Source organism: Musa acuminata, chromosome BXJ3-11, assembly GCF_036884655.1.
Source record: "Musa acuminata AAA Group cultivar baxijiao chromosome BXJ3-11, Cavendish_Baxijiao_AAA, whole genome shotgun sequence".
Taxonomy (NCBI): domain Eukaryota; kingdom Viridiplantae; phylum Streptophyta; class Magnoliopsida; order Zingiberales; family Musaceae; genus Musa; species Musa acuminata.
Window position 1 is genome coordinate 11,340,130 of NC_088359.1, and position 25,633 is coordinate 11,365,762.

General features: G+C 36.2%; 2 protein-coding genes across 4 annotated transcripts; both read right to left on the minus strand.

Annotated features, from left to right (window-relative positions):
• Nucleotides 1–4,548: 4,548 nt before the first annotated feature.
• On the minus strand, nucleotides 4,549–5,844 carry LOC135652933 (probable pyridoxal 5'-phosphate synthase subunit PDX1). The gene has a single exon (XM_065174283.1). It carries the CDS (start codon nucleotides 5,715–5,717, stop codon nucleotides 4,782–4,784), a length of 936 nt encoding a protein of 311 aa, XP_065030355.1. The 5' UTR covers nucleotides 5,718–5,844; the 3' UTR covers nucleotides 4,549–4,781.
• Nucleotides 5,845–7,088: 1,244 nt separating this feature from the next.
• Nucleotides 7,089–19,179, minus strand: LOC135653069 (uncharacterized). Of its 3 annotated transcripts, none has more exons than XM_065174523.1 (13): nucleotides 18,734–19,179; nucleotides 16,795–16,930; nucleotides 16,162–16,292; nucleotides 15,434–15,635; nucleotides 14,804–14,886; nucleotides 14,439–14,550; nucleotides 13,156–13,300; nucleotides 12,898–13,040; nucleotides 10,942–11,111; nucleotides 9,557–9,865; nucleotides 9,413–9,468; nucleotides 8,985–9,196; nucleotides 7,089–8,718 (listed from the first exon to the last, which is right to left on the minus strand). In XM_065174523.1, the coding sequence occupies exons 1-13, from the start codon at nucleotides 18,950–18,952 to the stop codon at nucleotides 7,523–7,525; spliced, it is 3,114 nt and encodes a 1,037-aa protein (XP_065030595.1). In that variant the 5' UTR covers nucleotides 18,953–19,179; the 3' UTR covers nucleotides 7,089–7,522. The 3 variants fall into 3 exon arrangements, with proteins under 3 accessions (XP_065030595.1, XP_065030594.1, XP_065030596.1); XM_065174522.1 differs by having other exon boundaries at nucleotides 14,648–14,886; XM_065174524.1 differs by lacking the exon at nucleotides 16,162–16,292 and having other exon boundaries at nucleotides 14,648–14,886; nucleotides 18,734–18,874.
• Between the last annotated feature and the right edge of the window lie 6,454 nt (nucleotides 19,180–25,633).

Here is a 25,633-nt window from a genome sequence, read left to right on the forward strand (position 1 = left end):
GAATCCGACGGATGTTCGTGTCATTATACCCCTTTAGAAGCCGCCTATGTTAAGCTAATTAATTTTTTGAAATCTAAATAAATGGGGAACGATCATATTCTCACAGTGTTGTTAAATGGTTCGTCTGGTAATGGTCAGCCTAGACGATGAACATTTAATTTTATATTATAATATTTATATAAATATAACTTATCTTAAATGTCATCGATTTTATTTATATATTTATCTTAAAACAACGATACTATAGATGGTGGCAGACCAACGACACTATCGATTTTATCATAAATGTCAACATCCTAGTTATATTTTCGATGGTGACGGACAACGATACTTTAGGTGGTTGTTGTGGATGAGAAAAGAAGACAAATGGAGTGGAGGAAGAAGATGACATAGATGTCGACACTTTACGTTTGTATCAATACCGATGTAGATGTCAAGCAGCCCTTTCGTCACTCTGCATCTACGTCGATGCCGACACAAATGTAGAGCGTTAAAATTATCTTTCTACTCATCGTTTTTGTGCTTTCGTAAGTAAAATCGACAAAATTAAGATAAATGAAACTATATATTTCACTTTCATAACTATAAAGATTTTAATATAATTTTTTTAAACCTAAGAATCAGGATGCTAACAAAGCTTGATCACTTGGGATAATATATAATTAGTTTTTGAAAAAATAACTTAAATTTTACAGAATTAACAAACCTATTTACACTTAAATAATATGCATTGAAAAGTGCACATACGATTTGCAAATCATATAATTTTATCCTAATTGATTCTTGATTAAAGATTTGACATTAGAGCATCCAAATCTTATACCTACGATCAAAATCTAAATATCTTATATAAAAATCTCACTTAAAAAAACATACTTTTTCACACATGATTGAAGCGGAGATGGCAATGGCCATGGCAATGATATAAGAAGAGCTAACGATGGAATCAAGTCAGCAGACACATGTCAAATCAGGTGATATATCGTGTGAAGAATGTGTTAGATAAAACTTATATCTAGTCGAACACTCCAATGATACACAAATAATTTCCTCTTCTACATGTAGACTGGGTTAGCATCTGTTTGGCAGAAAAAAAAATGCACAGCCTTCTTCTTTCAAGGTCAAGTAGAATTATTTTGGCAATCTGAAGTCGTCCAATCTAGTCCAACAAATCCCATTCAATGATTCTGTACATGATAGCCAATTCAAGCGTGAGCCACAGAAAGACAATGATTATAAGAGCTTGGTTCTCTGACTTCTTATTCCTGTTGATTTGAATCTTTCTGCAGTTACCTCAGTTTAGTTGGAAATGCTTCACAAAATAACACTGGTTCTTTGCAAAAGTGTGTTCCTCTAAATCTTCCTGCCAACAATGGTTAGTCTAATTTTTAAGATCCATCATCCTACATATCATTCATTAGCTAAAAACCTACTCCTGTCAAGCGAGGCAATTGGTACAATTAATCTCCTAAGATTCCTTTTTCTTTTCTTTTTGAATAACCTCATCCTGTACATGTTTAGAACCCTTTGAGCCCTACTTAATCCATATTGGCCACCACAACTTACTGTACACAATCATTCCTAAACACAGACAATCAAGCAAAGACTGCTAATTTAGTTCTAGATGAAAATAGAGGGACTTGATGGTTGAAGGCTGATAAGTTGGTTTCGACCTCACGATAGCAGCCAAATTCTTCAGATTGACATGAATAGGAGGGTGCCAGGGAAGTTCACAATCCTACTAAAAGATGTCAGATATTGATCTTAGGACAGTAATAACAGATGGTAGACAGAGACATGCCTTGCTTCAGATTGGGACTGCTGCACTCGTTTGATCACCGCAGAAGATTCCAGCGAGAGTCCGGTCTCTGCTGGCTACTCAGATTGAATACATGACAGATCACAGGCAAAAAAAAAAAACAAAAAGGGATGACTGGCTGCTGAAGCAGAAAGGAAAAAGAGAAGAAAAGTTGAGCAACAAGGATTGAGGGATAAGGAGGAACCCTTGGCCAGAAAAGAAAATTACATTGGTGGACAGGAGGTCCTGTGATTAGGACTCTTTATGTCAAGAAACACAAAGACAAATCAAATCAAACTTTTCAACTACTTCAACGAACCGATTAGCAAATCCTAATCAATTAAGACCTTTTCCTAAAGGCCAGTGTCCAGATTCAGCAATATTGGAACATCTTTTATCCCAATTCCTCCCTCCTTTTCCAGTGTGCACAGCAAACTGCAGCTTGTTTCTTACCTATCAAAATTTTCTGAGAACTGACCAGGATTTGACTCGAAACAATTCCCACTCGAATAAGACATTTACCTAAACATCATGGTATTCAGATTCAACATGTTGGAACATCTTTTATTCCCTCCTTCGCCAGGGTGATCAACAGACTGCTCCTTGTTTCTTCACTAACAAAAATTTCCCACCAAACCCAAGTGACTAGACTTTGACACAAATCAAATCCTACTTTTACCTGAACATCACGTTCCAGATTCAACATATTGGAACATCTTTTATTCCAGTTATTCCCTCCATTTCCAGGTTGCACAATAAACTTCTGGTTGTTCCTTACCTGGCAAAAATTTTTCAAGCAACCTGAACTGACTAGAATTTGACTCAAATCAAATCTCATTCAAAATAAGACTTTTACCTAAACATCATGGTGTCCAGATTCAACATATTGGAACATCTTTTATTCAAATTTCTCTCTTCTTTTCCAGGGTGCACAGCAGACTGCTGCTTGTTTCTTCTCTAACAAAAAATTTCCATGCAGTCCTATCTTGACATTAAAAAATCAGTCCCAATACTTGGAGATATCAGATCCGTAGGTTGAATAATTGTGCTCGTAGATATGGGATAAATCCTCATGTTTACATCAATGACATGCATAAAATGACACCGAAAATATAAATGATTTAGAACTTTAGAAAAGGGATGGATGGAAATATTCAAACACTTCGAAAGCATGCTATGTCACTCCATTGCTAAGGGTGTTTTGATGGTTAACGAAAACCTAGGTACTTAGAGGAACAAACATAATAATCTAATAGTGATTCCCTGTGAACAACACCTATAACAAGGAAAAAAGAACATTGATAAATTTTGATCTTTAAGATGCAAAAACTGTTTGCCAGATACCTCTCTACTTAAGCAGCCTTCTAAAAGAAACAAAGACAGAGAATAGGTGAGGATATGAACACATGCAAACTTGACAAAATTTCCTCTTCTATTAATGATAGCCAGCAATCAACCACTGCTATCATAACCCTCAAGTGCCTTGTCTGTTGAAATAATCATCTGGAACATGAGATTCTGAATCATGTCTCTGTTGGGTGCAGACATACAGTTGCAGTAATCTTTGGTTTGAAACTTATAATAAAATCATGTGCTTAAACTATAAGCAGGTTCCTTATTTGTCAGTTCCCAAAAGAGAAGTCAGTTCCTAGGGTCACAACAATCAACAAAATACACCTCACTGCAACTCATCAAAACTATTACTATAACCTGATTAATTCATATTGACCCTAAAAACCCATTCAACCACATGCAGGCCAAGTTCATCAGCAATTAATGACAATCATGCATTAGATAGACCTCAACCTATAATGATTTTATTGGAACTTCTTATTATGCTGATATTACTTGACCACAATTTTATTTATACCGTAAGAAACACACCCTAAATTAAAGAAATTAAAGAACAAAGCAGGTTAGTTAATAGGATCATCCTTCTTGTGGTGTACTCCTGTTGGCAAGTAAACCAGTAAAAATCATCTGCTAAGGTATCATCCATGTAGAATTCATCAGGAACTTTCGGCACCAAACATAATGTTGTAATATCATTGGGTAGAACGATATCTTGGTTCATAGCAGTACAATATCTTGAAGCAGTACATGTTTACAGTGAGATAACAAGTTCCACTAACAAGATTACAAAGTAACCAAAATAAATCAAGAGTTTCCTCTTGAATTGACATATATATAGGAGACATTTAACATGTATGTTAAAGCTGAGCAATATATTTATTTTAGCATACATGTTGCCTATTACATGTAAAAACTCAATTTCTGAACTGAAAGTAAAGCTTGTATTCAGAAAAGAAATGGAAAGGGTAAACAATGCCCAGATTCTACACAGAAAAGATATATGCAAAAAATCTGATATCATCATAACAATCACAACCCAATTATGGATTTGATTTGGCTAACAAGAGCATCACAATTCAATATTTAAAAAAAAATTATCATGCAAACATAATATTTTCAATAACCATGTAATTCTGAAATTTAGTGTACTCGGATGTCTGTCACCATGCAGTTAAGTAATACAGATATTTCAGATAAATCAAACATATAAACCATCATTCTACACTATTCAATCCCGAACAGTGTCCTGCATAGCCACCATATACCAGCAAAAGAGTAATAAAAAGATGTAAAAGAATGATTGCGTTGTATCCATGCAAGGGGAAATGAAACATCAGAGATTTCTAGGGCCCCTATGAGCCATGAGATGCACTATTAAACCACAGGAGATTTACGAGTAAAAAAGCATACTTTTAATTGACTATGAGAGTTTCTGACACATTGAAATGAACGATGGGCAAAATTACAGCACACACCACGAACAGATGGATCATGGTTATACTGGTATTAAGCACAGATATATTTCAGTTGCTAATAAAGCAAGCAAGCAAGCAATTTAAGAGACTATTTTGATTCAGTCAAGAAGAGGATCGAAAGCGAGAGAAAGGGGCAACTTTTCCTTGCCCGACTTCTATTCTGAGCGGCTGGCGAACCTCTCCACCTTAGCGTCGCTCAGATTGATCCCCACCATGGCCTCTCCCAGGCCGCAGCTCACCTCCGCCAGGATCTCTGGGTCGCTGTAATGGGTGACTGCCTGGACAATAGCCCTGGCCCTGCGCGCCGGATCACCGCTCTTGAAGATGCCGGAGCCGACGAACACGCCATCGCAGCCGAGCTGCATCATGAGGGCCGCGTCGGCGGGGGTGGCGACCCCACCGGCGGCGAAGTGGACGACAGGGAGCCTGCCGAGCTGCTTGGTCTGCATGACAAGGTCATAGGGGGCAGCGATGCGCTTGGCGAAGGTAAAGACCTCATCGTCGTCCATGTTGCGGAGGGCGCGGATGTCGCCCATGACGGAGCGGACGTGGCGGACGGCCTCGATGATGTTGCCGGTTCCGGCCTCACCCTTGGTGCGGATCATGGCGGCGCCCTCACGGATGCGGCGGAGGGCCTCGCCCAGGTCGCGGCAGCCGCACACGAATGGCACCCGGAAGTTGTGCTTGTTGATGTGGTTCTGCTCATCGGCCGGTGTGAGGACCTCGCTCTCGTCCACGTAGTCGACCCCGATGGCCTCCAGGATCTGCGCCTCCACGAAGTGGCCGATGCGGGCCTTGGCCATGACGGGGATCGTGACGGCGCGCTTGATCTCCTTGATGAGGCCAGGGTCGGACATGCGGGCGACGCCGCCTTGGGCGCGGATGTCAGCAGGGACACGCTCGAGCGCCATGACGGCACAGGCGCCCGCCTCCTCGGCAACGCGGGCCTGCTCGGGCGTGACCACGTCCATGATGACCCCGCCACGCAGCATCTGCGCCAGCCCCACCTTCACGGAGAAGGTGGACGACTTCTTCGGCTCCGTCAGGGCCGCGCCGTTGCCGTAGACCATCACGACGCCGCTGTCCGACATGCTCGACGAAATGCTCTCCTCTCTCTCTCTCTCCCTCTCCCTCTCTCTCTCTCTCTCTTCCGACGATAGTAGCGGTGAACTAAACGTACTCTGGAAGCTTCCCTTCTCTAATCTCGATGCCAATCTCAAGTGTAGAGAGACGAGAGTGGGCGGTGGGAGGTATTTGTACACGGCGGAGTAAAGCATACAAACAGCGATCGGTCCTAAATGCGCCACGTGGTCACTTCACGGCTGTTCGATTTTTTCTTTTATTTTGAGAGGATAAAGGAATTCAAAGCTGCATACTGTGGCTTATTTTTAATGAAAAATCACATATAAAAAAAATAACTCTGTGAATCACACAATTTTATTAATTTTAGGAAAGGATAAAAGGAAAAAAATAATTCCTACCTCTTATTTTGGGTTGGCTATTCTAAGGCCACCAAAGTATTTGACTACCTTTTGACCACTATAAAATTTTATACTCTCATATCCTCACTCCATTAATTATCTTTTCCAAATATCAAAATTATATATATTTTTTAAACTACCAAGAAATATTAGATAAATGTTTGAGGCAAGTAAAGTTTTTAAGTTCAAGTATGTTGACTTATAATCTGATATAAATAAAAAGTTGAAATCAAGTGAATATACAATAAAAATTTTATTCGAATTTATAGCATAGTTAATTGTTATTTCTGCAAGGTTATTAAATATTGACATATGATTTTTTTTCCAAAAAATTATTTTCTAAAAAATAATAAATTTGTATATCTCTAATAATCTTAGCTTTGATCCCGATCGTAAAAATAAATCATGCAATGTTCTGAGACCAAATTCTGTCTTGATTTATCATTTGTAAAAAATGAAAAATCTTGCATGAATCTCGTATGCCTCCTCATTACACAACAATTGGTAAATAAAATAAAATCAAAGAGAAAAAAAAATATTACGGATATGGGAAATTTTATGTTTTCCTGTAAATATTCCAACACAATAATCTATAAAGCACTAACAAAACACTACATTTGGTTCATAGGCTAAATTCCTTTCAGCTAGTTTCAGATGTGATCCAGTTGGGGAACAGCAAGTATTTGATGATTCCATAAATATTACAATATCAATTTCTCAGGTCCTTTAATGAAATTATTTGTATTTATATACATCATAATACTAATTCATGGATCTCTCAATTCAACAAATAAGATAATCAAATCATTTCTTTTGGCTATTTCTAAAATTTGATACATTCTGTACCTTGCCAAAGAACCAATCAGATATCATCTAGCCAAATTAAATTCTATTATTATAACCCCATCATTTATGGGTTCATAAAAAATTAAACTATTTAAACCGAGATCACAAGCATATACATAAAAAATTACACTACTCTTAATACGAAATGAATATGCATTTGGTTTGTAGTTTTCATTCCCTTCAACTATACATTGTACCGGATTCAGATAGACAGTACAAGATTATCTTCTGATGCTTTTTAATGAAACAACATTTCCTATAGAAAACATGTCAGATTAGACAAACTATCAAATGAGAAGAAGGCTCAGACCAGATGTAGCATAACAAAAGTTGAAAATCGATAATAGCAATAAGCTATGAAGTATGAAGCACTGACAGAAACCGGGATTTGGTTCATAGGCTTTATTCCCTTCAATTAGTGACCATTGGCATGATCCTGGACCCGAAACACCATATATCTGTGCAAATACCTATTTTTATTCTTTGAATAAGATCAGGATCCACTTCTCCATCGAGGCTCGTATGAGCTTTGAACTCACATAAATTGAATGAGTTGATCAATTACTAGATCACTTTGATGAGAAAATGTTCTCCAAATCCTTATACAACCCTCTTAACTTCAGCTTGCCGTCCCCCTTTGACTTGGAGTCAGATGATGATGTTACAGAAGAGCTTCTGCTTCTCTTTCCACTCCAAAACACACTTCTCTGGTACATGCTGCTTGAAGGGTCATTAGGAGCTCCTGCATCTTCTCTACTGAAGCTAGTCTTTGCATCCTCTCTTAGTTGTCTCAGCCATGACCCTTCACTTGTACCTGAAGTTCTTTGGACTTGACCGATGGGAGTAACTGTAATTCCACTGTCTCCTTCTCCATTTCTGGAGGATAACTGGTTGTTCAGATTTGTTGACAGCCTTGTGGGTAGCACGATTAGTAAAAGTCCACCAAGAGCTCTTTTTAATCCTGAAGAGAATGAGTTCCTAGTTGCGCTCAGTCGAATAACTTGGTGATATAAGACATACCATTCGTTGACCAGTTGTGCAGTAAACATGATGATGAACATTGCCAGCATGAAAAACCCTATTCTCCTCTCATTAGCACTAGAGAAATCCTTCTCCAGTAGAGCAAGGCAAGCCCCATATAAACCCACTTCACCAGCTACTGAGATAATCTCAACAAACTGCACCTTCTTTTTAATAAAGGGCTTTTTCAAGACAAGGAAAAAAAGTTGGAAAGAGGTGATGGACAAAATAATGAGGGTTGGAATCCTAGAAGGCCTATTTGATGAATAAGCACCAGCCAAAATTCCAAGAGAGACACGTTTAATTGATTCCAGAAGTGTATAGTAAATTCGGAGGATGCCAAAGAGTTTCTGGATAAACAGGGCTTCTGCATCTTCAGTCTCATCTTCAGAAGCAATGATTCGGTCTTGGTCTTCATGTTTTGCTTGATTCCCCTCACTAGAAATTTGTGTCAACATGTACTTTGGTGGCCCTCTGAGGTCTTCGAATAATGGACCTAGTTTTGTTTGATTAATTGATTTATGTTGATCTATCCAAGTCCATTGGCCTCTTTTCCCGGGACCAAGAGTTACACGGATAAACTCTTGATACCAATGGAACTCTTGCCCCTCTTGATGAACTTCTTTGTACTGCAGAAGCTTAGCCATTGTGATGCCAATTGAGAGGAACAGCAGCAAGGAGATAAGGAAAGATGTGGAGATACCCAGGAGTGCAACTCCAACAACAATAGCTGTAGATGTTTTCCCTTGTTTCGACAAGAGAAGAAGAAAGTCAATTAGAAGTGATTCAAATATCAGAACGATCTCGACTTTTGAAGAATGTTATACAAATTAAAAGTGATGTTAGCTGAGGCATAGTTGTTATGTGGATTAAGGTAAAATATGACAGGAAAATTGATCAATCTCCAGTAAATTATAATCAATTTCTCTACCGAAAATAAGCACATCTCTACCAATATATTTGCTACGCTTGATTAAGATGAAAAAGGAATTTATGTTTAGCTGCAGTTACCTTTAATTAAAGCAGCAGATGCCTGGCATATACATGGTAATGCAAGCATAACCAAAATTAATTCGAACCTTGGGAACACCAGAGCTCCATACTCTTCTTGCTTTTCTGAATCCCTCCTCAATTTCAAAAGGCAAAGAATTGCCACATGGAGCAAGGTCAGCCCACCACCAAATATAGCTAACCAGAACATGTTTCTACCAAAATGCTTCCACCTGTTGCGATAAAATCTGCTTGAGTTCTTTACATACTAAATTTGGTATGATTACATATTCAGTAAAAATATACCGGTAAACTCATTTGTCTATTTTTTTAAAAAAAATCACATAGTGGAACTTAATTATTTTTCTCAACAGTTAGCAGGACAATCTTGATTTAAGCAGGACATAAGGAAAAAAACACAAAATATGCCTTGCCTCTGTTTGACCTACCTATCTGAATTTCGTGAAATCATAATGAATTCAGCTTCAGGATTAAAGTTCTGATTCTGCAAGCATACAATCAAAAAATGATTCAATTGGAATACAAGTTACTACAGACATTAGCGAAAATATGTGAAGACAGGAAAATCTGACCTCAAGAAATGACATGTATTCCCCTGGCATAAGTGGCTTTCCATGTACAGAAGGGTCCACTCCCAGGATTTGGTTTGTAGTCAATGGGGATTTAAAAGTTCTCAACTTGCTTCTTTCCCATATTTCAAAATAAGCCCCAAGTGTAAACGTTGAATTTTCAATAAATGAATTGCCGGAGCTCGATTCCCATGGGAGATGAATGTATGGAATACTCCATTCTATGCCCCTAGAAAATTCATAATACTCAACAGGAACGGTAACTACCAACCATCTACAGAGTGCAAAACTTTGGACGTGGCATAAAATCCGCTGTAGAAAAGGAAAGACAAGCAGTCAATATCCTTCACGAATATAGAACCCTATGTCCTAGCACCCCAATCTTTTTTTAAGCTTATAGACTAAAATCCAATTTTAACTTAATCCAAGAGACCTCTACTTTTTGTTAAAGTCCTTTTCCATGCTTCGTCTAATGGCAATCATTCTAAATATGTAAAGCCATATTTGCATTAAACTAGTCATGTCATGAAGCCATATTTTCTTTCAACGAGTTTAAGTATGTAATCATCTGTACTTAGGGATCGCTAGGCAGTTGCCATGTTTAATCATTGTGTGAAATTCAACATTCAAGAAAGGCTAATTACCAGATTCTAACTGATCTTAGGAGGGCCTCAATTGAAGATTAATCCCAAAGAGTGTACTTGTTTTAAGTCAAATGTCTTGACTTTTTCGAAGGCAAATAGTCTATCATAGTTATGTACTCTTCAATCCATTACAATTAATTCCCATGTTTTCCTGTAAATGTGAACTTATACTTCCCTTTGAAAAAATGACTGGCCCATCAATATGGTGATATACACCAACTGCTACATCGGTACATCCTATGCTATTAAAACAAGTCCATGACTGAGTAGTAAATAAAGACATAGCTTTTAGATAACATTTCAATGACCATGAGCACTGTCATTTATATAATACAGAAAACTTCAAGCAAACTAAATTCGGTTATACCTAGCTTAGACTAATGCCTGTCCAATTCAAATCGAGCAAAATGATGAATTTATGCACAAAAAAGGATACCAAAAGAACATAAATATACAAGGCCCATGATAGATCTTATTTTTGAATACATGAACAATTTGAAGTGTATTAAGTATTAACAATTTTTCTTATTAATGTAAGTACAATCTGTGTTTTTTTTTTTTTTTTATTAATAAACTGTAATGTCATTTTGAGTTTTTTTAGGAACTGATATGAACACAGGTGATGCTTAGGAAATCGAGAGTTCTGGTTAGCTTCTTATTGAATTGATATATGACATCAAAAGGAAATAAAAAACAACTTAATAATCTAGTAATTTCTAAGTTTCAAAAGCTTCTGCACTCTACCAAAAGGTTCCTTGATGGTTCAGAAACAACATATGATTTCTGTCCAGAAATTGCTCCAGAATATAGAAGGCTCGAAGATGAAAGAGTAAGGAGGGTTGCCACCATTGATGTCATTGCAAGTGCAACAGTAGCAACTATTGATAACAATGATGATACTGTGGGCGTGGAATCTGTCACATTTAAGGAGAATTTCAATCGAATACCATCCCAAAAGAAAAGTATAAATAGTAAGTCAGACACTCTGTAATTATACTTTGATCATATTTCAAATTTTAGAGGCCCAAATTGAAAAGAAATGTCAAACCAAGTCAGAAGTAAACGATCACATTGTAAAATGTAAGTAGGAGTACGAAGTAAGTTGCATAGCACCAAATCTTTCACTAGTCAAATGCATATATAAGTAAATTTAGGAGAATTGTGAATTATATATTAAGGCAAGAAAACAGTCAAAAGCATATTGAGCTATAAATTTTTAGTTTCCGGGTGAAATATTGTTGTTTCATGCCAGTAACATTTAGAATGCAACACATAAAGCAAAATCAAAGTTATCAAACTGAAAAGATTAATTATTTCTTGTAAATAATGACTTGTCTTAGAATATTTGAAATAGGTAAGAGGCCTTGACTGCATGTGCTAAAGGAGATGAAAAAAGAACTTAAGAACCAAAAAGAACGCAGATTTGAATTTCACTACTCCATGAGGTCACATCAACATGTTCAAGCTAACATGGACCATGCAGCCATATGCATACTGCATACGTATATTCAACTGTATATGCAGCCATATTTTCACTGCTATGTGGCCATTAAGCAGTTGCATAGTATATGCAACCATCTGTAATAACATCACATGCTGAGACTGGATAGGTCTATGCAATGTGCTCATAAGACTGCATGCACATATTGTAGCCACAGCTTTGTCAAACATTGTTTTGTAGTGATCTTAAGCCTAGATGAAGAAATTTGATCCAGAATGATCTGGATTCTAAATCCCACAATCATGATGCGGATCCTATTAAATCTTTGGTGGAAAATGATGAAATGATGATTACCAGAAACCTTAATTGATTTGATAGAAATTTATGTGGCATTATGTTAAGGGAAAATTAGCAAATTAAGGACAAGGTAGTAAGGAGATAGGCAGCAACTTAATGTTGTAGTATAAGATAAAGGAGGAAGATAAACATATGTAGAAAGGCTTAAGAACTTTACAAAAGAGAACACATAGCCACTGGCCAAAGAAAGTAGCTGCACGTACTGCCCTTATTTAAATGCTTCACGGAACTCATTCTAACTAAACAAATTGAAGGGTAATAATTTACTACTATGGAAAATTTATAATCCCATACAATCATATCTAAAAGACATCTAGAACTCACCATTTAGGTACAAAGGGCTTAATAACTTCCGAAAGGTAACATATGTGTAAGCATTAGGACAACTCATAATGGGAACATAAAACCTGATAATAAACTACAAAGAAACTTCACTTGGAAATCCATATAAAATATAAAAGTGGGTCCCATCAAACTGCAGCCAGATCAATCTTGAACTCAGACTAGCACAATGACCAACTACAAATATCTATCATACATTTGCTACCTCCGCAGGAATAGAAATAATTTTATAGCAATGGCTACCAAACCTTTTACTGCTTGCTCAAGAACTCCTCACCATTAAATGTAAAGTTTATTTATATACATGTTGTCCTTTTCTAACATCAGAGGAAACCACATGTATTTCTAGGGCCATTTTATATGTCACTGCATCTGCTAAGGTTTGCATAAATTTTTGTGTTCTCAATGATACAAACTTTTCAGCTAAAATCTGCAAACTGATCCTCAATACGTTGAAGTTAAAAAAACAGAAACAATTATGACATGAAATGATATAAATTTGTGTTTCAGAGTGATAGATGAGAAAGAACTTTTACACACGGAAAAACAGAAAACCTTACAGTGATTCACTTGTAGAAGGTTTGATGCAAGGTTCTTGTTTCCGGCAATATCTGTTGTCCTATTTTCAGGAACTTCCACTGATATCACACTACCATTGCCGTGTATTTCACTAATATATGTGCTCTTTGTTATTTCATGAAAACTAATCTCAAAGCCAACAAGAAACTCTCAGTAGTCAGGGCCACTAAACCAACTTATGTTAAAGCATAGAATGATGAGCTTTAAGTAAAAGTATTCACAAGCAGCGAAAAGCATACCTCAGTATCGATCCTCCAGAAATTATTATAGCTGAAGAATTAAAGTTAAAAACAGGCTTCTCAAAGTTTATCAGCACTGGGATTTTATGTTGTCTGGTCCATATGTTAGAAGTTGTACTCAGCCTTACAGATGGCCTGTCAGCATCTAATTATTCAGGACCAACTAACATGTATCAGATAAGGGTGGTAAAAATAAGTCATGGAAGGATAAAGAGCAACTCAGAAACATTATAGTTCATTTTCTGAAAAAGGAAAGCACCAGGAAGTTTACACAGCTTGACATTGATCTTATCCGTGGAAATTATGTAGAAAAGTTCAGTTTCTAATGTTTCAAACCTACACTAAGTCTTGTATCATCATCATGTAAAGTGACATCTATGTAGTAAAAATATGAATATACTATTTCCAATGGGTTCTTCAAGTGTATTAGATAAAAATGGAAATCATGGATTTTAGTTTCGGTAGTGGTAATTGATGCTGACCGGTTTTGGCGATCTATGACTGATGGTATGCAATTGCCTGCTGTGATTCAAAACTGAGAAAATGCTCATTAAACTCACCCTGTCAGGTTTACTGGATAGGAAGCTGATCGGTACTGACCATACTGTAACATATGGTAAGCCTACAGCCTGATAGCAGTACCAACTCCTTTTTCTAGTTTTATAATATATTGACAACTATTGACATTTTTTTTTTCCCCTTCTGTCTCATCCTATGCCCCCTCTATCTCCACCTCCTCTTCCACCTCCTTCTATTTCTGCTCAGCCACCTCCTCCGACTCCTCTGCCTCCTCCTTTGTCATGTCGTCACCTCCTCCAACTCATCCTCCTACCGCCTAAACCTCTTTCTTTGCCTTTTCCCTTTCTTTTCTCAATCTTTCTCCATGGTCCAAGTGGTACCGACTATTACCAGTCTGTACCAAGCATTAACCAGTGATGGTATCATACCGATTTGGCTATCAATATCAGACCGAGATTTTAATTCTTGATAAAAATTACAAGACTTTTGAATATATCTGGAAAATTAGGTTTCATGCACTAAAATTACAATAAGCTTTTAAAGCATCAACATATAATCATTTATGTAACATGGATATTCATGTGACAATGGAATTTTTCCCATATTCATTTGCCTTTCGTATTGAATTTGTGATTTGAATAATATTATAAGGTAAAAATTTCTAAATTGCTACTTGAAATAGTATTCACACAACCCCAAATTTTCATATCATAGGAAAAAGTCAAAAAATTCTGGAATAGAATTTAAAACTACTAAAAGTGTACCATAAAGGAATGTGATTGGATCTGATGGAGAAACTGGAGTCCCTTGTCTGGTGATTATATATGTAGTATCACAACTTATAGTAACAACAGTCATGCTTGAAATATTTTGTACCTAAAAGAAGCATATACTTGAAGGCATAAATTTTGAAGAAAATCAGATACAATAATTAAAATTTGAATAACTGAAGTGAACGTTTAAAACAACTGACTAGGTAGCCAAACCGACGGTTTCCAAGATTACTCTTATTTGTCGGAACAAGTAAACCACTACTTGCATGAAGAAGATCCAGAATTTCTTCAGATGAATTAAGAACTGGCTCTGAGAACGACAGATAAATTTTCAAATCCCTAGCACTGTTACTAACTTGCACAGTTCGAAGCAAGCCATTAAGTTGAAGTAGCTTTTCTGGGACGTGACTTGTCAAGTTCATGAAAACACTTCTTCTATCTGCAAGTTGCAAAGGAAGAGGAAAGGTGAAAAAGCACTACCAAGACATCGCATATGAGTCTATCTTGATGCTTCAATGTACTACATTAATGAAAAACTAATTACTTAAAAGTCTTAAACCACAGCTTGAAGCCTTGAATTTTAGAATCGATGGCACATGCAAGATATCAACACCATGGACTTAGCTTTGGCAGCATGAAATGTTCAGAGTTTTTTGATCTAGCTTGACACTTCGATAATTCAGGAAGCTGAACATATTATACAAGCATGATATTACTTTTGTAAGGCAATTTTTTTATATATAATTTAATATTTGGAAAAATGCAGAGATAATTATGTTAAATAGTTTCTTCATTCTCACCTCATAGCATAAAAGAAATTGAAGTGAATGCAAATTTTGCAAGTAATATGATTGTCAGGCCTTTTAGACAATCCAGTGTGAGTTTTAGATTATTAAGAACAAATCCAAAAATAAAACCTTAATATATGCAGTTAGATGAAACCTTGATAAGATTAAAGAAGCAATTATATGAAGCGGATAGCATACCAAAATGCAATATGAAACTTGAATCTGATGATTGTTTGAACATGTTCCCAGCATTGTCAGTACAAAATACCTTATCCATTGCCAGTATCAAACGACCAAACTGAACATCAGCTGATATTCCCACCATAAAGGAAAATTTCAGGCCAGGAAGAAGAACCCTTAGAGTAGATGGTAAAACACGGCCGGCTCCATAAATGAGAAGCTATAGAAAAGAGAAGCAATCAGATAATTGACCTTTTACCTTTAAGGAAAAACAAAGGTAGATATGGAAAATCTTAAAGCCTAATACCTGGAAATTATATGGCAAACAAGAATTTATTTCATGTAGGTAAGCACCCAAGACAGAAATTAAGGCACATCAATTAATCAGATAAACTAGCTGGACAAGTCATCCTAATACCATGTCTAAACAGGACAACAAGGGATAGCGAAGTAAGAGATTTCCAACCATGTGAGAAAAGAACAACAATTGCTGTATAGTGAATCTAAAAGGGATAAATATCCTTCAATTCATAGTTTGATGGCCTATCAAGCTGGCTACATGGACTGCGGCAAGTGCCTCCCAACACCACGTATACTCAAATCCTACAAAAATTTCTGTGGCACAAGTTGGCATTTCATGTGTTGATATGCCAATGCTTACCAAACCCATACAAGACCAAATGGGGACTGGCGTGACTCTAATACTAAACAATCAAACCAAAATTTAAAATTTTCAGCATACATACATTGCAATGACTGGGGGAACATTTAAATCCACCTCCACTGGTGCAAGGTTCACTGAAAGAAACATTGACTGAAATATTTAACGCATTTGTGAAAGATGCAGCAGAAATATAGGCAGTAGGGGAAATTGTATCTGCAGTGAAAGGACAACAAAGTCAGAAACTGCAGTGCCTTAACCGTCAAGGTACAGTTTAGCTCAAAGATAAACAATCACCAAGCAATACCTTGAAAATTATTAGGTAGATAATCAGTAGTTATTAGGTAGATAATCCTACAGAGCAGTCCCTTGTCAAGACATGGAACACTATGCAACTTGATATGAAGATATTCTCAAAGGCAATTTTCTCCAAATAGAACTAAGAAGCTGATCCTTTCATAATTTAAGCATGAAATATACAATATACATAATCAATAATTGGAAATTGTGCTGATTTGGAACATTTATTTGAGATGCTGAGAAATTAAATTGATACAAGAAAGACTACTTGGAAGATTAAATGTTTAAAATTTAAATTTGTCAAATTTTAACATAAAGCTAAAAGAAGATATCATAGAAGATACATGATAACTTTCATGACAAAATGTCACTAAATTTATCAAAAAAGGAATCAGGAAGACGAGGGCAGTTTCTTTACCAACAGTCCAATTATAGCTGGCACAACGAACTCCTTGGGAACCACTGGAGCAGATCTTAAAGGTATGATTTCCATCGAGCAAGCCTGAGTATGTAACTTCCTTCCGTTCACAAGCAAAAGAATTGTAGTTATCTAACTGCATTATGTGCAAACAGTGATAATTAGAAAGAGAAAAACATTAGCAAACCAATATTTTTTTAAGACTAATTATCACAATAGGCAATTCAGTGAAGGGCTTCATCTTTTCTCTATTTGATACAGTATCTTAACTATTAATTCAAAACATATTCATGACATGACCTTAATGTACAGAAAACATTATATGTGGTGAGCTTTTCCATTACACTGTAACATGTTGCACATGCCTAATAGTAATATTAATTTTAAATTGTTAAATTTAAACACTAAAGATTATTAAATTTTGATAGGAAACAAATAACCATCTAATACACCTACATGTGTGTTTCAAATTATATATCAACTTCTTTCAAGTATCCTTCTCTACACTAATTTTTCAATCATGAAACATTCGTTGATCAGTTTCAAATTCTTTCAGTTTCTTCAATAATATAACTTTTGGATGCTTCCTATATCTGATGAAAAATAGACATTGCATAAATGCCAGTATTTTTGAAACCAACTTCTTCAAATTGTTTTTCTCTAATCTATTGATCTATAAATTATTATAGGCTCTAGGCAACATTAAAGGGAGTGAATAAGACTGTATAAAATTAAAGCTCAAGACTAAAACTGATTCCATTCGAAGCTACAAAATGTTCAAGCGTGAAACATCTAAGGTACACTTAGATATCTGCTTCACCAATCTAGCAGCAATCGATGCAGTAAGTTTGGAGATAGTTTAGAATAAGGGAGGCGATAAGAAGGAGAAAGCACGAATTGTTCATGGTGGTTTGGTTATAATCCTCCAGTATTCTATTATAGCACCTTTGCAGGTGAAGGCAACTACCAGACCGCCTCAGCATCTCCTTTCTGAGCTCAAAGAACAATGCCTTACAATAGAAGTCTCTTCTTTCAGTCCAGGTGTTAACACCTGGCCCACAAAACCCAATCCAATGAAGGCTTTGAAGTTCATACAACTAATAGCATGAGGCATCTCCTTTCTGAGCTCAAAGAACAATGCCTTCCAATAGAAGTCTCTTCTTTCAGTCCAGTATTAACACCTGGCCGACAAAACCCAATCCAAATAAGGCTTTGAAGTTCATACAGCTAATAGCATTTCCATAGTCTTGAGACAGTTGATCACTGATCGCATCCCTCCAACCATGTATCTTGTAATTTCTCTGTTTGTTACTTCCTATAATTGTTAATCAGTGACATTTTCATAAACTAATGAGCACAAGTTGAATATCTCACTAACATGACAGCGGATCGACTTTGTGACACTGGAAGTTACTACCACAAGAAAAATTCTTTCAAGATCGACCGATTACTTCTTTAAAAGATCTGTAGCATGAAACCACGCATCCAATATATATTAGGATGTAGCTATTGATATTTATGGTGCTTGAAGAGCAAACATGTTCTAAAAACTAGCAAGCAAGTTTTAAATCCCAAAGTAGCCACATGAGAAAGCACCGACGTTGAACATTAGCAATGGGTAAGATACATGATATTGCTATTCTGCATAGTTAGACTCCACAGATTGACGTTATTAGCTCCTCTGTTATACGCATTCCTGCAAAAAAAATTCTCTTCAAACAATATTTGCATCTTTAAAGCTTGCATATTTCCAGATATAATTACTCGATAAGTGCTGGAGCTTTTCTAATAAAAGAAAGAAGAAGCCCCATATTCTGCTCTATGTACTATTTGAGTGCCAATTAGCTGGCACATAGTTTAACTTGCAGATCGATCAAGAAAGATTACAAGAAGAGAGAAGCTTGTGAAGAGAGCAAGAAGCGGGATTGAACTCACAAACCTTGCAGCTGATACTGCAGTCGTGGCATGAGCTGCCATTCCTCCCCTCCGTGACCTCAAACTGAAATGTAGCTGACGATGAGGCCGAGAAGACCGGAGGGACCTTCAAGAACTTCACAGCAGCATCAGAGTCAACATCTGCATCCACTAAGAGTATAGCCATGACAGTCCAGGAGATGAGGGGAGGGAGCCGGCACAGAGCTCCCCAGCGGCTACCCATCACAGGGGCACCCAAGATGGAGAGCCTCCGGCTGCTATGTGAGGCGGTGGCCCTGCCCAAACAACTCCCCCGCAAGAAAGAAGACTCCTCCTTTGAGCCTGCAGTGTCAAAGATACTTGAATGTGGCCATCTCTCTCTCTTTCTCTCTCTCTCTCTCTCTCTCTCTCTCTGTGTATGAGGTACTAGTAGTAGGATGGGAAAACAGGGAAAGAGGCGTGAGGAGGAGGTGGTCGGTTACATCGAAGTGGATACTGCAGATATATATAACAAATGTAAGGCTATAAATGAGTGAAGCACAGCATCAGGGAGGGTGTTCTGATTCCTGAAATATTTGATGATCTACCTCATTTTTAATGATTAATAAACATAATGTAAATCTAATTCTATAGTTTAATTTCTAAAGGGCTGATTTATGTCTTACAATTCATTCATAGTTAAGTTTATAATTTAAGGATGACATTACAAATGCCTTATTATTAGTCATAATTAAAGTATTGTAAAAATTTAAAATATATATATATATATATATATATAAATGTTTTATGCTTGTTATAAATGGATTATAATTGAATATGATTTTTTTTTTAATTTTTACATTGACTTGTAATGAGAAGATATCAATTATTGACATTTAATAATTTTTTTTACAAATTTTCAATTTTGAAAATGGAAGATAAATAATAATGCATGTAGGTCATGAAATTATATCACTATGGTTTATTGGTTATTTGTGTTCTAAGTTTAGCTACGTATTAGATTAGATTAATAATATCTTAATCTTAATAACATAAAAAAAATTTCTTATAAATGACCCCAAATAGATAGAATTTATAACATCACGACTTATCACTGTTATTAGTAATAATAAAACTATTATAAAAAAATAAATATTTAAAAAATGATTTTATGTAATTATTATTAGTAATATGTAATACTAAGAAATCAATTAATGCTATGTAAATGAAAGAAAAGAAATATAATTTGTCAATATTTAAAGATAATACAAACATAATGAATGTTTCATCTTGAAATCATATCATTATGGATCATGGATTGTTTGTATTTTAAGTTTAGTTATTTATTAGACCATATTAGTAAGATCCTGATAGTTGGAACATTATGATTTATTGTTTTATATATATACATATATATATATATATATATATATATATATATTAGATTAATTATATATCTAAAAATATATTTAATTTTGTAAAAAATGAATAGATTTGAATATGATTCTATTGACTTTTTTATATTAATCTGTATCATTACTAATAACAGGGAGAAATCTTTAAATGCATAGGGTTCATGTCAACCCCATGCACGCATGAGTAGGTTATGTACTTCATTTAAATGCGGATTACTCTTCTACTGTTGTGGATTTTCATTTTTCTTTTACTAACTGCAGTGACGAATTAAAAGAACCGATGGAAACCCGTAAATATTTTTTAGATTGTTTAATTGAAATCACGTTATTCGGAGGATAAGGAATTCTAATATGGAAAAACTTTTATAGAAAAAATATTCTTAGAAATAAAGGGTTAATTATCCTATAAATAATAGAAACATCTTAAGATGATATGGAAACAAACACACTTTATATGACTTTTTAAATAGATTTAGTTAGATTGATGAGATATATACAATTGACTCTTCAAAATTCATATGATCAGAGGGTATAACAAGAAGTGACTCCGAGTTTACTCAAAAGAAAAAGAGCTTAATTTCTTGTATTTACATTATCATCGAACCATGTAAATTTTGTATTTACTATTTTTTGGATTTATGCTGATTGTTATTTGCTTAATTATTCTTATCGTGTAATAATATTTCTGGGATTCAATATTAGTTTTAGTCATTTCCAAGATGTAGGAAGCAGTCTCTTCTCACTTTGTTCAGCCATAAAAAGCTGGATCGGAACAGTCGTCCTTTACTATCAGCCTACAGAATGAATGATGAGCTACAAAACAAGCAATGGGTGGCAAAGAATTGGCCTTCCAACTTATGGTGAGGAAGAGAAGCTTTATCCAAGATCGATCGATTGACAAATTAGTTTGAAAACCAACTACTTTCTTTTTTTTTTTTTTTTGGTAGATTTATAAAATTTAAAGAGAATTTCTTTTTTTTCAAATTTTATCCCAACATAGTGTATTAAAAATTTTAATTTGAACTAAATCAAAAGAGAATTTTATTCTTTATATTTATTATTCTTTAATAGTGAAGGATTTGATTTTTTTTTATGTAGTTATAGACAATTCTTGCGTTCACTATTTTTATATCTATATTTTATTATTATTATTTTTTAGTGGGAAACTTATCATGTTGACCCATTTTAATAAGACGTAGGAAATCATGCACTATTTTTTTAGTTTAATTAGTGCAAAGATGCTGGAAGCCTCTTCTCACTTTGTTCAGCTACAAAAGGCTGAAACAAAACAATCACATCCTTCACTGTCATTCTAAGAGAATGAATGATGAGCTACAAAACAAACAATAAACAATGTGTAGCGAAGAATTTTAAGACATTGACATATTCCCTAGCTATTTATAAAAAGGGACGATTTTTCTTAATAGAGTAATAAAATTTCTTTAGATAATTAAAAAAATCTTATCTGCTATCATGCCCCCACAAGATGATACTCCTATCAAGGAGACCAATCTTAAATCGATGTAATGCAAAAGGTTTACGAGCAACAGGCTTCATGAGTGAGTCGGCTAATTGAACAACCATATGGACATGAGAAACACAAAGTTGACAACGAGAAACTTGATCACGCAGAAAGTGGAAGTCGATAGTAATATGTTTCGTACGGGAGTAAAATATCGGATTAGCACACAAATAGGAAGCACAACATTATCATAATATATTATAGGAGTGAAATTGACGTTGAGTTCCTGGAGGAGATTTGTGATCCAATTGAGTTTTGCAGTGGCAGTGGCAATGGTACGATATTTAGCTTCAGTTGTAGACCGTGCAATTATTTTTTGCTTCTTAGAACTCTAACTTATTGGATTAACACTAAAAAAAATAATATACCCCGATGTGGATATTCTATCATCAAAGTTGCCTACCCAATTAGCATCAACAAAGGCATGAAGATGAAGCGAAGAGTGTTTATAAAAAAAAAAGACCATGATTGAAGGTTCCTTTAAGATACCGCAGAATTCATTTGACCGTAGACTAGTGCATAGTAGACAGTCTCTGCATAAACTATGATAATTTGTTGATTACAAAGGAGATGTCTAGACGGGTAAGAGCTAAGTACTATAAAGAACCAACAACTTGACGGTATTGAGTGGGTTCCGTAGCAGGACTTCCATCAGATAATTTGAGAGAGCCACTAGCAGAGAGGGGGGTTGTAACTGCATTTGCATCCAGCATGTTTGTCTTTAATAATAAATCTTGAATGTACTTTCGTTGTGATAAAAAGAGACCTAAAGATATGAATGTAGCTTCGACGCTCAGAAAGTAGCCCAAGGGTCCTAGATCATTAAGTAAGAATCGATCTGCCAACTGTCTGATGAATGTTTGGATTTTGATGGGATTGTAGCCTATGACAATAATGTCATCCACATATACTAGAATATATATATAAATAACGAGGTGTCAGATTTGGAGTTGAGAAAGCCAACGGAAGTAAAAAAGGAGCTAAGTTCAATGTACCGAGCTCTTGGAACCTGACAAAGTCCATAAATGGCTTTCCGAAGTTTGCAAACATGCTTTGGATACTAAGGATGAGTGAAACCAGGCGGTTATTGCATAAAAACATATTCGGTTAGAAAACCCTATAAAAAGGTATTATTAACATTCAATTATCATAATTGCAACCTTCAGTTGTGGCCAGACTCAAGATAAGCCAGATTATAGTGGGCTTAACAACGGGACTAAACATCTCTGTAAAATCAACTCCAAGTCATTGATGAAACCCTTTGGTGATGAGGCATGCCTTATATCGGGCAACAGAGCCATCTGGGTTCCACTTAATTCGAAAGACCCACTTACACCCAATGATGTTTTTCGAATAATGAAAGGGTATTAGATCCCACGTTGAGTTATGGAGGAGGGCATTATATTCCTCACACATTGCGCTACGCTAATGCAGAGATTTTTGGGCTTGAGTGAAGATGGTATGTTCATTTGGTGGATGATGAATCCATGATAGCATGTAGGTTAAGGACTTGACGCGGTTTGAAAATACCACTCTTAGATTATGTGGTCATAGGATGGTTGGAGACTACATGATCGGGAGGCTGTGTTGGTGGTATAAGCGGTTAAGAGTCAGTGGCACAAGCCGGGTTAAGTAACACGTCAGGGGCACTTGGTCGAGAAGGAGGTAAGGATAATGGTTATGTTTCGGAACTTATTACCTCATCAATTGGAGAAGAAAGGACTAGAGTAGGAATGGGCAATTGCTGAACTAGAGTAGTATAGTGTGGATCATGAGGGGAGGAACTGGACGATGTCATGGGAGGCTCGTCCGGTTGGACCGGAAGCAGTGAGGATTGGATAGTGAAGTGGTCTGCATGGCAGGATAGTGACGGTTGTGGAAAGGAAAGTTAGACTCAACAAAAATAACATAGCGTGATATAAAGACTTTGTGAGTGTGGAGATTATAGCAGCGGAAAGCATTATGTTTTAATAAGTAACCAATAAAGATGTAAGGAGTAGATCTTGATGTTAACTTATAAGAGGCATAAGGACGTAACCAAGGATAACATAGACAATCAAACACTCTGAGTTTACGAAGGTTTGGGGTTTTGTGAAATAGTGTGTCAAAGGGGGACTAGTATTATAGTACTGCTGTAGGTATTCTGTTAATAAGATAGACGACAGTTTGAAAGACTACGGTCTAAAATGTTGAAGGCATGGAAGCCTGAAGTAGAAGTGTGAGCCTAGTTTATACTATATGCCGATATTTACGTTCGGTGGAGCCAACTAGTTGAGGAGTATGCGAGGGAGACTTGAGGTGTTGGATTCCACAAGTTGAGAAATATGATGTCAAAGCTTGATATTCACTACCACCATCAGAGTAGACCATTTTGATCGTAGACTGAAAGTAGTTTTCGATCAAATTTCGGAAAGTGGGAAAGATGGTGGAAACATCATATTTATGGTGAATAATATATAGCCATGTGTACTTAGTGAAGTGATATACAAAAATGACATAAAATATGAACTTATCAAAAGACATGATTGGAGTAGGACCCCAAACATCAATATAAATAATTTTAAATGGTTTAGAGGAGGAAATGGAAGATGAGCCAAAAGGCTGCCGATGACTTTTATTACTAAGACATGCATCATAATGCATTATATAACTAGTGGATTTAAAAATAGGAAGAGAGTAAAGAGAAAGTAATTTCTGCTGAATAAGGGACGAGGGATGACCAAGACGACGATGCCACACATCAACTGGAGCCGCAACGGAAGAATGAACAATGGGCTGGGTTATTTGTGAAGTTGACGGTCATTCGTAAATGTTGCCTCTATTCGGGCCCTGAACTAAGGATGCCCCCGTGCTCAAGTCCTTAACAAGAAATGAATCAAGAAATAATTAAATTAAAGTATTATTATATTTATAAAATTGAGAAACAGAAATGAGGTTGCGTTTAATATAAGAGATGCATAAAACATCATCGAGTGTAAATGTAGTAGAATTAGAAATAAGCGTTGTGGAACCAGTATGAGTTATAGGAAGTCCTTTACCATCACTAATGATAACATCTTCATCGCCGTCATAGGGATTGTGAAGAGATAAATTCTGAAGATAAGTAGTGATGTGATGGGAGGCACCAAAGTCAACAATCCAATTGGACAAGCTAGTCGTCGGAGTAGTTAGGAGATTTGCTTGAGGCTAGTGTAATAGAGTAGGGAGGTGGGGATGAGACCGACAAACTTTAGCGAAGTGTCCAATTTTATCACACAGCTAGTAGATGACCCATCTTTGATGGTTCGGTGGGGCAGGATGCCAAGACGGACGATTATTAGAGTTACCACTTTGCGATAAGTTATGATTAGGAGGATAAGAGGGGTATTGCATGGGACCCATATGATCAAGATATGCATTGGCCAAATCTTTGGTGATGTTCGGAAGGTACCGAGTGCTCTTTCGTTTAGACTTGTGACTGACTTGAACCGTGATAGTCGGTTCGGGCAGTTTGTTCACACGCTTCAAATACGTCTCATAGTCGAGAACTTGTCATAGAGTTCTTCAAATAAGACTGGCGAGTTGTGTGCCCGAATTATAGTAGCCAATTCCTTGTAGTCGTTGCCGAGACCATTGAGGGTATGAATGCTGATCTCTTCGTCATATAGGGAATAACCTATCAAAGCCAAGTCATCGATGATAACCTTGATATTTTGTAGATAATCAGTGATAGTACTTCCCTCTTGTTTTGTCACCATCAGCTTGGATAGAAGACTGAGCTTGCGAGTACGTGAATGATTTGCCAAGGTTGTTTGTAGTTTAGACCATGTATCGGCAGCAGTCTCACAAGAAGATATTAAAGGAGCGATGGATCTAGCAACTGAGGCTTGAATAGCTTGGAGGATGAGACGATCTTGATGCAACCATAGTTTGTGAGTTGGATTGGGTACTGGACTAGGTTCTCCGGAGATGTTGAGCATGGCTAGCGGATAACTGAAAGAGCCATCAACGTAGCCTAACAAGTCATATC